The 16359-nt window shown below is 42.1% G+C and overlaps 1 protein-coding gene across 7 annotated transcripts in view; it reads right to left on the bottom strand.

Annotated features, from left to right (window-relative positions):
* LOC147133174 (RNA-binding protein Musashi homolog 2) overlaps positions 1 to 16359 on the bottom strand; it is a 243410-nt gene that overhangs the window by 62326 nt on the left and 164725 nt on the right. For all 7 annotated transcript variants that reach the window (XM_086057515.1, XM_086057514.1, XM_086057516.1 and 4 more), the window contains exons 8-9: positions 14491 to 14573; positions 1506 to 1620 (exon numbers count right to left, since the gene is read on the bottom strand). In XM_086057515.1, the coding sequence (XP_085913641.1) occupies positions 1506 to 1620; positions 14491 to 14573 (198 nt within the window). The remainder of the gene's footprint in view (positions 1 to 1505; positions 1621 to 14490; positions 14574 to 16359) is intronic.

Here is a 16359-nt window from a genome sequence, read left to right as displayed (position 1 = left end):
ACAGTGTGCACCTGCTGTACAGGGGTGGGGGGTGCGGGGGGCGTTATACTCGCAGAGCAAAACGAGGCTCATGCAATCAGCAGCATGTTTCTTTTGCTTTTGAATGAAAAATAAATTTTTTATGTGAGGGCAAACCCATTTGGGTGGGTCGCACATACAAATTATATGCATGGGAAGGGCAGGAAGAGAGAGAAAGAGAAATGATGGAAGGATGGGGAGGCAGGAAGGGAGAGAGTGAAATAGTGTTAAATAAAAAGGGCCACGGGCATGGGCAGGATGGTAATGAAGAGGGGTAGACCAGCAGCTGAGGTCCCTGTAGATGAGATCTCTCCCTGACATGTGTGTCCCCTTCATTACCCATTAAGGGGGGCACAGTGATGAATCCTTAATATGACATTACACCAATTTTCCTCTTCATTTAGCCTGCTAATGTGCTGGTCTGCTCCTATATGGCCAGGGGCTGTCTGTACCAGACTTCACCAGAAATAGACCACGGTGGCCACTGGTGGCACACCTTGAAGCCGCCTAATTAGGGCCAGTGTTCATCTAATGGGGCTTTCTTGACAAGAGTTTGCCTTGGTTGAGTCTTTCTTTGCAGGTATAAATTGATGACCAAACGGCATACATTTCCTCAGACTGGTTAGCACGTCCGCCTCACAGTTCAGAGGTTGTGGGTTCGATCCCGGCTACAGGCCTCCCTGTGTGGAGTTTGCACGTTCTCCCCGTGCCTGCGTGGGTTTTCTCCGGGTACTCCGGTTTACTCCCACATTCCAAAAACATGCATGGTAAGTTGATTGGACTCTCTAAATTGCACCTAGGTGTGATTGTGAGTGCGGATGTTTGTCTCTGTGTGCCCTGTGATTGGCTGGCAACCAATTCGGGGTGTCCCCCGCCTACTGCCCGAAGACAGCTGGGATAGGCTCCAGCACGCCCGCGACCCTTGTGAGGATAAGCGGTATCGATAATGGATGGATGGAGGAATTTAATGCGTTCACCGTATTGGAGCGCTAAATTACTTTTAGAAATGGACTAATTTAAAGCAACTGCTGCGACCCTCCCAAAAATTGTGAGGGGCTACCGCTGTAGACAATCACGTTACGTAGATGCTGTGGAGAAAATGTCATATTTGCCAAGACAAAAATCCATCAGGTCATAATTTGAAATACTTGAGGGTATTATTGCATATTATTTCCACAGGCTACTTTTTCCAGCAACCCGCCTAAATTCTCATGAAAAGGCTCGATAAGTCTTGCCACTTTCATTGGCATCAAAAAAGAAATTCCCAAAAGCATTTTCAAGTAATGGGCGACAAATCTGTACTTTTTGTACTGCAATGATGGCTTTTGTACAAAGGTGGAACCAAATTGTGCTGCTAAAGGTAACATTTAAAAATGAACAATTCCAGAGCCAAGTTGTTCATCGGTGTTCTTCGATACACACTTGTTGGGGACTTATACTGTTTGTTTGTATCTCTACGTGTGTGTATGAAGGAGTATTTGACTCACTCAGCATGCCCATCCCCAGCATGAAGGCATCCATGGTGTAGGGCAGACCCCTGGCTCGCCCTCGTGTTCCAGGCGGGAACATCACCTCCTTGGGCTGGGCCTTCTTACATTCTACCTATGTAGACAGACAAAGACATGCACGCACACGCACATACACACACACACACATTCACACGCAGAGACAAACCATTAGACTGTGCAGGCACACAAGCGGACAGATCTGACAGGGCTGTCTCAGCTCTTTAAGGTAGTTTTCTATTTGACTTGCAAGAGCCCACGGTGTGTTCCGTGGAGAAAAACAAGACAGAGTCAATCCAAGCACCTCACATTTTAGAGCCAAGTCCCTGTGGAAAACTTTACAATCATGCTCTGGCTGCTTTCAAGCAAAGGTTATTGCTCTGGTGGGCATGTGCCCAATGCTTCGGGGAAATACAAGCTAAATACCTTCAAAGACTTTGGGTGAATACAAGGTGGAAGCAGCTCTTCTCTCCAATGACAACGCTTTTTGTTTAATCTGTTAGCTCTCGGGTGTCAAAGTCAAATGGACGGAGGGCCAAATAAAACATTTTGCGACAAGCCAAGGGCCGGACTGATAGAATGTTCATTGAAATTTTTGAAAATTTCCAGATTGGATGGGGTCCTTAGCGCCTGCTGATGATGTCACGCTTTATATTTCTGTAATATATTTCTTTGCCTCTATGTTTGTCACCCCCTAGCTGCTGTGTTTTTATGTTAGGAGTTACTAAATATAAAATAAAGTACATTACTGCTAATTTTGCGAGGCAGCTCGTATGTCACTTCCGCTTATGACCCGAGAAGAAGCCGCTGCCCGTCTTGTGAAACAAGATAAGCGGAACGTTTGCATTTCTCCTGCCAAACTGGAAACAATTTTCTGGTTGACTCGGGCTGCAAGATTGTATGAACTGTACATAATGTGAAGTAAAACGGAGAGGATCATACGATAGCTGACTCTATTTTAGAGTGGCAAGGTATGGATGTGGGTGCTCCTGTCAGAACACAGGCCCGTATTCCACCTGACACGTCTATTTATTGTGGTCTGCAACAGCACAGACAAACAATAACCTAGCAACATCATCCAATGCACATCCATTGGTTAACAATATGCCTAAACATTACAATTCACTGTATTAAGCAATTAAACAGCCAAACAATACATACAATACACATTCACACGTTTCATCACTAGAATAGTTGGCATACTAGCCGAAATAACTAACTAGTGTTCATCAACGTGACATCACTCACGAGAACATATCTAGGCTATTATGTACAGCAGTTACCTGACACGAACCTAAATTATTCAACTCACCTTTTAACACTTAACACTTTAATTTACACACAACAACAAAGGTGGTGAAACATCAGCAACTACTGAGTTTGCTCTGAGTTTGAACAAACTACAAGCTGTGTCGAAGGAAGAAAAAGGAAAGAAACGTCACTCGCTATCAACACTTAGCGCCCGAGGAGCGTTCATTGCCTGTTCACAGCGTCGGACATCTCAGTACTACATCGAAACTCAATGAATTTATCAAATGCCAACAATTACTAATTCTAAAACAACGCGAGATTTCTAACATTAAGTATTTCTTAATAAAGCGTGTTTTACTCCGAATAACCTTTCACCACAATCCGATTCTGAAAGCCACGAAAAGTGACGTGAAGTCTTCAGTCGGCACGTAGACGACCGAAGGACAAAAAGTAGCGGTAATGTTCGTTATAACAACAGCGAGGGGGTGGCAAATATAGATGCAAAGAAATATATTACAGAAATAGTGTAACGAATTGGGTGATCTGTGTTGTGGTCGAATTTGTGTCTTGCCAAGTTGTGTTGTTTCAGAGGTTTATGAATGCATCGTGCTGGATGGGAGGGGATGCGAGCGGAGGACGAAGAGGAAAGCCGTTGCTCTTTTTTGATCGAACGGTTGTCGTACTGTATTGGCGTCGGCTGCGGCCCACAGTAGCCGGTTGGACTAATAAAAATGTGATAGTTAAACTACGTCTGTGTTCTTGGAAGACGCTACAATATATTTTAAAGCGTGATGTCATCGGCAGGCGCAAAGGACCCGATCACATCTGCTACCCACACCGGCTTGCTGCCGGCCGGATCTGATAATAAAGCAATCTCCTCCCAGGGGCCGTAGAAAACCTTCTCGCGGGCCGGATGTGGCCCGCGGGCCTTGACTTTTGACATATGTGTGTTAGCTGAGTAATCAAACTTAGCATTCTGGCGTTGGTGTTGTGTGTCATGTAACAAGGCGGTGTGGATGCCGGGTGAAGAAATGTATATTCAAAAAAATAAATAAAAATAGTGCTCTTGTGTGAGTGTGCGGGCTGCAGTCGCTCCCCAGCGACCCACTGTTCAATTCCACCCGCCGCGCTCGCCTCTCTTCCGCATTTCTTCTTCTCGCTCCAAATCTAACACATGTGGCTTTGTTCATTTCCCATCCCGCATGAATGACAGACCCGCCTCCAACATCGCACATATCAAATGAGGGATGTGACAAGGGCAGTTGACGTGAAAGGAGGAAGATGAGAGTCCTATTTACCACGTATCTATCCCCATCCGCGATGAATTATGTAGAGGCGGGAGCGGCTGACGAGGGTCAGTTGTGGGTTGCTCTTTGGGTAGGGCGTATGCGAATGCCATGCTGCACAATCTATTTGCTCCATTGCCTACTTGGCATCGGCCTGTCCATATGTTTGTCTGTTTGCCTCCTGGCTTCTCTGCTTCTCTCTCCCCACCGCCTCTGCTTAAACAGGGCTTCCTCGGCTGCTGTGGTTCACGTGTCAACCTGGCCCGCTGCGCAAGACAGGCTAGAGCATCCGCGCTGTGTACACCTCAACTAAGAAACAGCATGGCATCCATACAAATAGCCGTCCAACTCTTGACAGGCCAGCGCATTACTATTCACACACAAACATATTTGCAGATGCACATGTACAGTGCGGTGAATGGTCGGGCTGGGCATTTTCTTGCTTGACTCCAGAGTTAAAAAATAAATAAAAATAAAACAGAAATACTTATACATAATTCTCATTTCAAGAATATTATACAATTAAATTCCGACGGAAGATGTGAATACAATTACAAACATATTGAAAGAATGGTGGAACATTACTCAAGGGACTAGCATGATGTTTAGTTTTGGAATTTGTGACTAAACCACGTCTAGCCTAATGAAAGAAAATACAAATAGACAGACAATAATAGAATTTTTTTTTTTTTAATGGAATATTAGCAGTTATTAACCAGTTGCAACCATTGTCCCACTAACCTTCTAGTGAATTGATGGTTGACTTTCCACCAGTAGCTATGTTCTTGGTAACAGTGTCTGCAGGTTTATGGGAGCCAAAGTTAAGACATTTCTTTTAAAGCCACTTCCATCAAATCTACCACTCATTCACTAAATTCCACCTTTAAGATGGACAATATGTGCTCATCAAAACAACCCAAATAAACCTAAAAAATAGGTATAGATTTGTGCAAAACAACCTAAAGAATCAGTCTGTTTTGTCCAAAACAATGCAAAAAGGTAGGTCAAATTGACCCAATTAGTGGATCGGTCCATTTTTTTTTTTTTTTTACCCAAAATGATGTTATTTTTGACCCAACTGTTATTAGAGTGCAGGGTCGATACGAATAACCATTATTGGTAGTCAGAGAGCCTGATAACCAATATAACATATTAATTTGGAGTGCACTGCAAAAATCGGCTATCCAACCTAGTCATTATCTGAGCCCTGGGCAACTGTGATGTCATTTTCAGTCAACAGAAGAGAAAAAATAGCCGCCCCAGAGATGTCTAAAAATGGGTAGATTGACTCTTACAAACGCAATATTAATCAGAATGCCTTGTTTCAACTAGTGGCCCTGCATAGAAGATATTCTTGAAAAAATATGTTTGGGTTGACTTCCTCTTTAAGACATGCTAGATCTACAATATTCCATACAATCAACTACATAAATAAATTAAAAAATAAAAATAAAAAAAAAGAATCAAATTGATTTTTGTGGGTGGCCATAGCCCACCGAGACAACTGCAGGAAGAAAGCTAAACAAAACACTTTCTTCAAAAGTTGCTGTGTTGCAGAGTTGTGATCGGTTTACACTCAAAAACACTTTATTTGAAGCACAGCGGCTGAAGAACACATTTCCCTAAGCCACTTTGCCGCCGTCACAGCAACTCTGGCTGCCTCACTTGCCACCATGGTTTGACATAGTACTGAAAAAAAAAAAAAAAACAGCACAGGCGCTTGGCATGGATGTTGAAACTCGACAGGATGAACATATCTGTAAGAACGCATTGATGGATTTGTCAGATTGTTGACATAGGGTCAACAAACCCAGCAAGGCTCTGCCCACACCGTAGACCTCACAGTGTTCTCCAGTAGAATGCTCAGGTTGCCTGCTGCGAGAAAGACAGACCCAGGTGTGAGTCATGCCTACATGCTCTCAGACACGGGTCTGTGATATTCAGAGAGAGGGCTCCTTGTCATGGATTTGAAACCAGCCAGGAGCCAGGATCTGGTGCGGTGTGAGTGTGTGGGTGTCCGCCTGCTTCAAACAGTCAGGAGTGTGTGAAGTAGAGTGGTGCGGAGCTTTCAAGAGAGAACCAAGTTAAAGGTGGAAATAGAGGAGGACAGAGCGAATGCAAAGTCAATTCTGAACATGATAACACTCAGTAACACTCAGGTTGTGAATGAGGAGATTCATATTTTTCACAAGGAAGTTTTTCCAGACAGAACTTTTTGTGTTGTCCCAAATGATGGCTCTTGGAACTTTTCAGGAGATCTTGAAGTCAATAAGGGAGGATGAGTTTTCGTGTTTGGAAAAGAATCATGATCCTTTGCATGGGGATTATTTAACTAAAGTTCTGATAAATCAAACCAGAGCCTAAAAGTTCAATTACAGCCAGTTGAGAGTAAATCAAACTGGATGAATAATGGTTAAATGCAAGACAATAATTCAATGAGTTGGTATACTAATACTACTTCATGTATTTTATTTATTTATTTTTTTTTCTATCGATTAAAGTGATTGTGATCCCACACGGGGACATTCAATTTACACGCTGATATAATTTGTTAAAATATATTTGTATGATCCCCACCCTTACACAGAATGTACATTTGCCAACAAATAGTATACTGCATACATTTATTGCGTTGATATCACAAAGGTGTTTGTTTTTTCATGAGCAAACAGAAAAGAGAAAGCCTCCAGTTATGACCTTTTCAATATATCTCTCATACATATTAACCTTGTATGTAAAACGCAAAGGTGCGGGGGCGAGCTGGACTGGAAATGACTGTCCTTCAGGGACAAGCGTTGCTGGTGTGCTGTTTGTGTGTGTGGAGGGTGAGATGTAGAGAGCTTTTTAGCTTCAGTAGAGAAATGATCCATCAGTAGACTGGCAGGCGAAGTAAAAGACTTCTGTCATTCATTGTGTTTCATTTATTCCATGGACCATAGTCAAAAAACAGACAAGAGTATTTTGGAAATGGTAATTCATAGAGGATTATCAAAACCAGTCAAACATTTCTGATAACATTTTGGGTTTTTTACAATAATGACAAAAAGGGATATTAAAGGGTGACCATTTAGCATTTCTGACCATGAGAGGCTCTCCACTACCAGTATCCCGTCCAGCAAAGAATCATTCAGACCTCTAAGAAGGGGTGACCAAACTCAGAAGACAGATACAGAACATTACATCAAAGTCAAACACTGATACAGTAACTATAAATGTCAGGTTTGTAGGTGTTGAAATCCAAAGCAATCTTTGTAACAATGACACCACCCAATGACATTCATGTAGAACAATTTATTTTTTAAAACCGGAACCAAGAACAGCACCGATGGCTTCTCTTGAAGTTTTCCTTACACTGCCTGGATAGGGTTGCCTGAAATATATCTTAGATACTAGTGATATACCGATCTTTTCCAGGGCCGATACCAATACTGATTATTAATAGTGAAATGGGCCGATAACCGATATTTGGACTCAATATTCTTTTGCTGTATAAGTGACAATATTAGCGTCAAAATTAAAAACTTTGTTGAAATGCCATAAAACATGTTTGTTAAAACAACTTTTCAAATGTTCAACATGTTGAAGGTTTTCTTTTAATTTTAGGCGTATAGAGAGAGAATAAACGTCTTTGGTTTAAAATTCTAACAAAAAGTTCAGGGAGCTTTCTTTACCATACCTTAATCTAAATGAAAAACTAAACAAGTAAATAGCTTCCCAAAGTTTTCTACAGTAAATGTTTTCCAAAATTTTTAAATAATTGAAATGTTAAACTGTCACTTACTTTACTTTTCATTTCTAACAAAAACAAAAAGTGCAGGGAGTCCCCAGTATCACTTAAGGTGTAAGTACATAAATAAAAAGTACCCCGAAGTTAACCTTGATTTAAATGGATCTCTTAAGCGGTATCTCACTGAGTGGTGAATGCTTTCGAACGTAGCGAATTTTGTTTTTTTCATCAGGGTTCCTAAAAGGTTGCAAAATATGGCAGTGAAAAAAACTGTTTGAACGTGCTCAAGATTTCTTTGCAAAAACCAAAACAAAACAGTTTGCAACAAGTAAAAACCGTCTGTGAACATTTTTGCAACCTTTTATGAAACCTGACGAAAACCCCAAATTCGCTCTGTTAGCCGCTCGGTGAGATACCAGTTTTATTGGCCTTCAGATTTGTGAAAAAGGCTGATGCCGATATTCGTCAAAATGCCAATTATCGGCTGGGCCAATAATCGGCTGGGCCAATAATCGGCTGGGCCAATAATCGGTCTATCCCTAGTAGATGCAAAATGCTTGCTGCAGATCCTGCAGATCCTTGATCGGTAAGATCATTAAGATGGCTGTGCAGAGGGACACAGTAGTCTAATAGTGACAGATTCTATTTTTAAAGATAATTTAACATTTGGATAAAGCAAAATGCCTTTAGTGTTTAGAATCTCAAAGGAATCGTTAGATCAGTTGTTTGTTCTGTATGGTTTATATAAAAGCTGAGGAATATGAGCTCATTTTAAGGGCCATACGCTCCCTGTGGTGCTTCCATATTCCAGGATGATAATGTCTCCACACATACAGAGACATTTTCGAGTGATACCATCATCAAATAGCTTCCATCAATTGCAGATCTGAGCACTGTTTGAGCACTCCTCAAATGTCCCAAGTATAGAGCACAGTGGACTTTACTGCCTTAACCGCTCCTTGCGTTTCTTCTTTCTCAAGTGTAAACATCCCATTACTTACAGGCCAGAATTTGCAAGGCAACCTTCCATGTGGAACTGACTCGCCCAAACAGTGCCCCTTCTCCCTCATTAGGCACATGATGTACAATCACTGCTGAACATTTCCATGTTCCCCAAAATACACAATGTATTTTTCAAGCCATTTTCAACAACGCACTGAGCTCATTTCTTTTTTTTATGGGGCGGGGGGTTTCAGACCAAAATAGTCATAATACATACCGTCTACGGCATTCGCGATTTAGCTCCGAAAGCCAATGTGAGAAGGCTTTAGAACACACGCGCTCACACACGATTCATGATGTATACTTTAAATGCTTCTTATCTATAATGTTCAGCGACAGCGTGACTGATTGGTTTGCAGGGTTCACAAGCAACTGCGCAACCAGTCCAGCTGGCAATTGAGAATTCAGAAGAAGCGACTAATTAAAAGCTATTACGTTTGCTTAGACAAACAACTGGTTTTAGGATTGGTTTAGCGGCTTTACAAAAACAGCATTGCTTCTGATCAGTAATGCTTTTTGTTTATCAAAGTGATGAGAAACAGCAGCCAAGAGGCGGATCAAAACATCGAATTGTATTTTGCTGTTATACATTTGGTCTTATGAGGAACACATCAAGACAGCATTATTAATGGGGATATGCTCACATCATAGTGGCTGTCATGCCGGTTTCAATGAAATACACGGCCAGGTCGATGCAAAATGTCATTGTTGTTGCGAAAAAAATGCAGGACAATGCCACTTGACCTTATTTTACATGTTTAAGTAGCCTTTCTCTTTTCAAACCAAAAACAAATATGATGAAAGCCTTATTGATTTATATATGTCTCACAGGTTTATCAAATTAATACATGATTAGTCAACAGCAGCTTTAAAGTTACATTCCCGTGTGTCACTAGTATGAGTGATGCCCAAATCTTTCAATTCATACTGTTTGTTTGTGTCCTTTCAATGTGTAATATTTTTGTGTGGGATTAATGGCAACAAACATCTTCAGTATTTAAAAGGTTTCACATAAAACATGCTCTGAATAACGATTCCAAAATAAATCAATAATACAGGATCGCTTTTCCCTCTTCCAGGCTATTCTAAGATCCTACAGTGGTTCTATTCATTTCTAATGGTGAAAATATTTTAAAATAAGTAAAAGTTACCTTTTTGCATTTTTTTGGGGAAATTGCAAAAGATGTAAACATCCTCGTTTTTGTGAATTGCACTATTTCCCAAACCACCTAATATAAATACACCTCAATTTCACCTAAAAGTGAGGCAGTCAGAGATTATTTCTAAGTAAGGACATATTTATTAGGATAACCCCCTTGAGATGTATCATCTCGTCCTTCTCCTCAGAGCAGTAATTGTGTGGTCGTGTCGGGAACCCGAGTGAGAAACTGATGACAAAGACAAAATGCCTCGCTCCTGTTTGAGCTTGTGTATTAACAAAATGAAAGACCTCTTGGCGATCACCAAATTGGGCCCATTTTAATCAAACACAGATTTTTCATCACGGTCGATGTGGGATAAGGATGTTTTGGCTGCTCCAATTTCCCCTTAAAGGCCTTTCTATTATGATACAACCCATACAGTAACCGAAGCCACACCTAAAAGAAAACAGTGAGGCTGTCTATATACTCCCGAGCTCCAACAGATGACGTAGATTTGGTCCACAGAGGTAATGCGTAAGTGGACATCAGTACAGTGCATAGAGAAGGTTGGGAGTGTCTTGCTGAGCAGCGGCCTCATTTGAATTATAAATGAGGACACACAGCGACAGAGAGAAAGTGCACTTGAGAGTAAAGCTTGGGTGGCACGTGATACAGGGTGTTGGTCTGTTGGACCACCACGCCAAAGGGTCACTCATTCATATCCGAGCCAGCATTGACCTTCTGTACGTCCATGGCCCACGAGAGGACATGGGAGGAGAAGGTGGGCTGCCCTACACATGCGTCGCCCTCACGACTTGGGTGAATTTCTGTCTGCATCAATTATTCAAGGACCATCTTAGATAACACTCACAGGGAGGATGGATGAGGTCTATTTCTGTATAGTACTTCATAAAGATGAAGACAGGAAGCATTTTTTACTTTATGTGCCGGTGCTTCAAGAAAGAGAATAACCAGCAGTCTCCTCTGCGACTCTTTGCAACCAAGGCAACACAGAAGGGTCTTTGAAAAATGCGCTCAACACTCTCCACATCCTTTCCTTTTTGCACACAGTCTCACATGTCAGCACTTTGTAGATGTGAGGGCCACGCTTATTTCCTGCATACAAGGACATTTATCTTAGGTGTTATCAAGAGGGCGTCTTGCAAAGGTGACAAAAGCCTCCAAAAGGCCTAGAGTCTGGTGGTGGTTCTCTGACACTTGCCCCATGGCCCGATAATCCTGATCTTACTGGGACTCACAAAAGACTCACAAGGATTCAGCATGTCATTCGTTGCAGCTTTTTGGAGTAAAGTCTTACGCTGGGAGTGGGGGTGATGTGTAAAGTACAAGGTGCAAGGTCAAGGTGCATCACATCATCGACGAACCGTGCAAGTTTGGAGCCATAGTTTTAGCTTGATTTGGAATGTCTGCACTAATGTTGGTTCAGTAAAAAAAACAAAAATCCTTTGTGTTATCCTATAATGAACTAGCAATGTGTGTGGTTGTGCTTACTGTTCACACATTTGCCGCATGCATGAGCAACATTTTTTTTATTAAAAAATTGATGTTTCAAAAGCCTTTTCTCATTAGTTGTTGCTGCAAATGCAAAGGAAAACGGACATTATGCATTTTTAACGACTGAGTACCATTATTATTACAGTGAAATTGTCATTGTCGTGTTAATAGTACTCCTCAAAAACAGACAATGATTTGGACTATAATTAGGCTTTAGAATAGCTATAGTGGATACAAGTTTGTAAACAACAGCTAATCAATTTTTCATCCTGCATATTGCATTGAGCACAGGTAGGGGACAAATGGCAATCCCTTTGCTTATTATCTTAGGGCACATAAAAAGCAATCTTGGCCATTTATATTCAAGCCTTCAGTGTAGGGGTATAAAAATGTCAACAGTGTGCTCCAACTAAATGTCACAGGATGTGACAGAATATCTTTTATACAATAATTTCAAAAACACTTTAGATATACGCCCGAGCACAGAATGGGATGCAGCACTGAAGCATAGAGGGGTGCACACCGGGGTCATGTGTGACCCGGGCTGGTCCCTGGTGAACAAGGTTCTACTACACTGGTCCTGTCCGTCAGACAGCCAGTCAGTCTGTCAAGTTGTGGAAAAGGCCAGAGAGGGGGATGGAAAAAGGGAGGGACACTTTGCGTAAAGCTTCACTGAAAGGCAGTAAGTATTCCCTTCAGTCAATCACAACTGCTCAAATATATTAGACCAACAAAGGTCCTACAATTTTGAGTTCAAACATATTGTTTTAGGGAAAATACGTTGCACAAAAACTCTACTCTAAGTGTGATGATAAACAGAGAACCAGTAATGAACACAGACGAAAAATTGGCCAACCGTTAAGTCTAATCAATTAGATGAGATTGGTGTTGGCGAAAGATGCCATGCCCTCAAAACACACACCAGTCATGAGTTTGCTATTCAAAAGAAGCCTGATGTGAACTACGATTCACAACAAAGGGCCGTCAGAAGACCTTTAAATTAAGAATTGTTAAATTGTATGAAACTGGAAAGGGTCACAAAATTATCTCTAAAAGCCTTAATGTACCTGAGCATTAGCCCACGGGAAGACAGACTGTCAATAAATGGATAATGGTTCAGTATTGTGGTTCCTCTTCCTGTAGAGATGATGCAAGAGCACAGCTCAGAATGCATAACAAGATGGGACGGAAAAAAAATCCTCGCGTGTCAGCTGAAGACTTCTCACAGCATACCGAGCCGACTTCTGTTGTCAGGCAGTCGGTTGAGTGTCGGTGAGTGCAGTCGGTTAGGTGAGGCTCATGCTGTCGGCACCAATGAGTTTTTGCCAGATTCAACATGATGAATCGTGTCGGCCGTCGCTGACAATTGATCATTCGGACTGGCTGTTAGCTAGCGGATCGGTGCGCTGGACAAGAAACAGATGTGATGAAAGCTAAATTGAACGCACAGGATTTGCTCATTTTGCACTTTATTTACATCTCATCGCTTGCATATTGACAATATGCCCACTTGGACGGAAGAAGGTTAAAACCAATTCATCGGCAGGATTCAGGAGAGACCGTCATGCTGGAAGAGCTTCTAGACCAGAAGTTACGTTTTTTCTGGATCCATTTCTGGGCTGAGGAACACTGGCTACGTTTACATGGATAAAATGTCTTTAATCCGATCAGAGTTCACATTAATATTATGATGGGATGCACTGTTTTCATGGACAGTAAAAATATTGATCAGATTAGGACTTGTGTGTTCATGCATCACACTTTCGACATGCGCAGATTGACCAAATATACCGGAAGTAGTTGTAGACGAAGAAACTGTATATCGACTTCCGTGTCAACCAAACATCACTCTGTCCATTTCTACTTTAAACTTTTGCGTTATTTCGCAGATTTATCCGGTTTGCGCTATTACGTTGAGTTAACACTTCTTAATGGAGCTGGAAATGTACCAGTTCAGTCTTGCGCCCACCTTGTCTTTAGCTCGCTCTGCTTCCACTAGCTTCTGGGAATAACAGAAACGCATATAGTGATGTCACAGACATGCACAGTAAAGACAGTTTGTTCCGAAATGTGGGAATAAGTGTTTTCATGCGCGAATCGGATTAACAATTGACAAAAACAACCTCTCTCGTTTGGAATAAAATCTTGATCAAAGGTTATTATAGTTAGTGAAAACGAATGAATAACTAAAACTAAAAAAAATTGGGATGTCATGAGATGTGTTGCTCCACTTATAAAGTTATTATCCACATTGTCGCATGATGAAAATCAAATACCCGGAAACCGAAACTCATTTTTCCGTATTAACAAAATGGCCGACTGCCTCACTATATACGACGCTATTATAGTGGATAGGGAGTGATTCCAGCTCATGTTTCAGTCAGGCATCACCAAAGAGTTTTCTATGTGGTTTACTTTTGATAACACTTTCAAGACAGTTAAGAATGTAAAGCACATATATCTCTCCAGAGGCTTGCCGGGTGGAAGTGCGGCGGAGTTGGACTCACAATCACGATGCGGAGGATCGGTTACTCTAAATCATCATTTAACGACAAGACAAGTGTGCTTTTGAGTGCTCTGAGATGACCAAGCTTCAAGTGTAAATAAAACAAGCACCACAGGAGCCTGTGGAAGGCATTAATCCCCAACTAATGAACTCAGCCTCTGCTAGCACCATCCCTGGGCATCTTCACCTTTGTGTGTCCGTGTTAATGTGTGAGAGTGTGCCTGCGTGTGTGTTTGGGATTCCGGAAAAAGGGACAGACACCAGTCTCCTGTCTCTCAGCCTGACAGGCACAACTCAGTCACACAATTTCACGCTTTGTGGCCAGTACACACCACTACTTTCCCATCCCCGAAAACCACAGAACCACAGGGGGTGCGCGCATGTGAGCTGGTCTCTCTCACTCGCTCTCTCTCGCACACAAACACACACACACCCACACACATGTGCTGCTATTAATACTTGGCGAAAAATAAGTAAATAAAATATTAATCCCTCAATGCCCAACTGGAATTGAAAAAAAAAAAAAGAGTGGACTTACCATTTTATTATTGATTTCATGAAAATGAATTTCACAGACTTTCTCAACGATGTCTTCACTCTCAAAAGTTATGAAACCGAATCCTGTGCAGAGAGAAGCAGATGGTAGGGAGGGAGAAAAGGGGGAGAGAAAGTTAGTAACAATTTCAGACGAAACGCACAACAAGGTAGATTGTTATTGCAAGCCAGCCCCGCGGAGCACATCTTTGTGGCAAGTGGGCTCGGGCTTGAAAAGGAACAAGACATTGTCCTATTTAAATCAGGGGGAGGATGAAATCTGCCACATTATTAGGGGGAACCCAGAACCTCTCCCACAAAGAGAAGATGGGGAAACTGCACAAAGCTCATTTAATGAGATTCAGGAAGCCAGGGTTCAGCATCTGAATTTCATTAAATGTATTTTGCGTGTGTTTTTCTTCTGTTATTGAACTCTGACTGCAATAGCAGACACTGCCCTTATGTTAATGCAGGCTCCCTTTTCATTTACACCGGGATTTTCGTGCCGTATTTATAGTACTAAAGCACAACTTCTCTTTTAACCCAGGGGGAGAGTCATGATGGTTTACGCCTTATCAACACAAGTGGAATGTGATGCCCTCTTCTCTGTTTTGATGGCGATACACAAAGAAATCTGGTTCTCTACAGCAGGGGTTGAAAGGAAAACCGATGTTCTATTACTTTTGCAAAGGAGGAAACGGCACAAAAAGGAAAACATTTAGTGGATAAAGCAGCAAGAGAGACTGAAAGGAGATGAGTTTCTTTTCAAAGAGGCCAAGGCCAGACGATGAAATCAAACCAACTCTGCAGGAGATTTCATAGAAAACACACCACCGGTCTAACTGGCATGCTCCATGGGAAACACCATCAAATTATTACCACGGGATGTCAGTTGGGGTAATAAGAGGCAAAATCTCCTGAGTGTGAAAATGATAGCTGGAAACTCACTGGACACAAGTACACTAACACACTGTAGTCAGAGAGCTGTCGCAAAAACAGTCTTGACAAGATGATCATGTTGAGTTTTGTCGTACACCGTAATAAAATCTAAACGCCGCCAAGGTCATACAATTCGGAAACCACCAAATTCTCTGAAAGCATCACTTCGGTGCAGGCAGTGACCGTGCGAATGGTTGTCTGTCTCTACACCTTCATGTGCTCTACGAATGACTTGTGACCAGTCCAGGGTGTCGTCTGCCTTTCACCTAAAGTCAGCTGGGATAGACTCCAGCTCCCTGCAAGCCTGAACAATCCCATTCAGTCACATGTGACAAGCTCACAGCTGCGGGTCACATCCGGCCCGCCACAGCAAGCATGAAACACTGGTAGCTTAACGTGTCTTTGTTACTCCCAGAAATGGCTACTTTAGATTTAACACAAACACATACTCCCCTAATACTGCCAGAGACCAGCGTCATTAATAGCATGAACATTTTAACTCGAGGTGCCACCAAAAGCGGTGGTACCTCCTCCGGCTCAATTTGGGCCAGGAAAAACCCTGGTTTTGTGTATTTTATACTCATTAACATCTGAGGGTGTTTATGGGATGTTAGCATCTTTACATTGCCCCTCCACTCAGTGTAAAGCTTTTTTATAGTCTCTTACTTATACTTCACTTTTCTGCTCATCCCCCAACCCCATGGCGATAAACAAATCACGTCCTCTGTTGAGCTCACAGGCGACAATATATCAAAACGGCTTTGTCAAAAGAGGGATTGTGAAGTGAATGTGTGAGCTGATTAAACACGGACAACATTTAATCTAATGAGATCTTGAGAGACTCAACGTCATTTTCCACCGAGGCACCTGTACACTGAGCTGCGGTGGTGAGAGCACAGCCCGCATTTGTGGGGATGGCGTCGGGGGGGGGGAT

This window comes from Filicampus tigris, chromosome 17 (genome assembly GCF_054856515.1).
Source record: "Filicampus tigris isolate MCC_2025a chromosome 17, RoL_Ftig_1.0, whole genome shotgun sequence".
Taxonomy (NCBI): domain Eukaryota; kingdom Metazoa; phylum Chordata; class Actinopteri; order Syngnathiformes; family Syngnathidae; genus Filicampus; species Filicampus tigris.
This window is presented reverse-complemented; position numbering and strand designations above follow the sequence as displayed.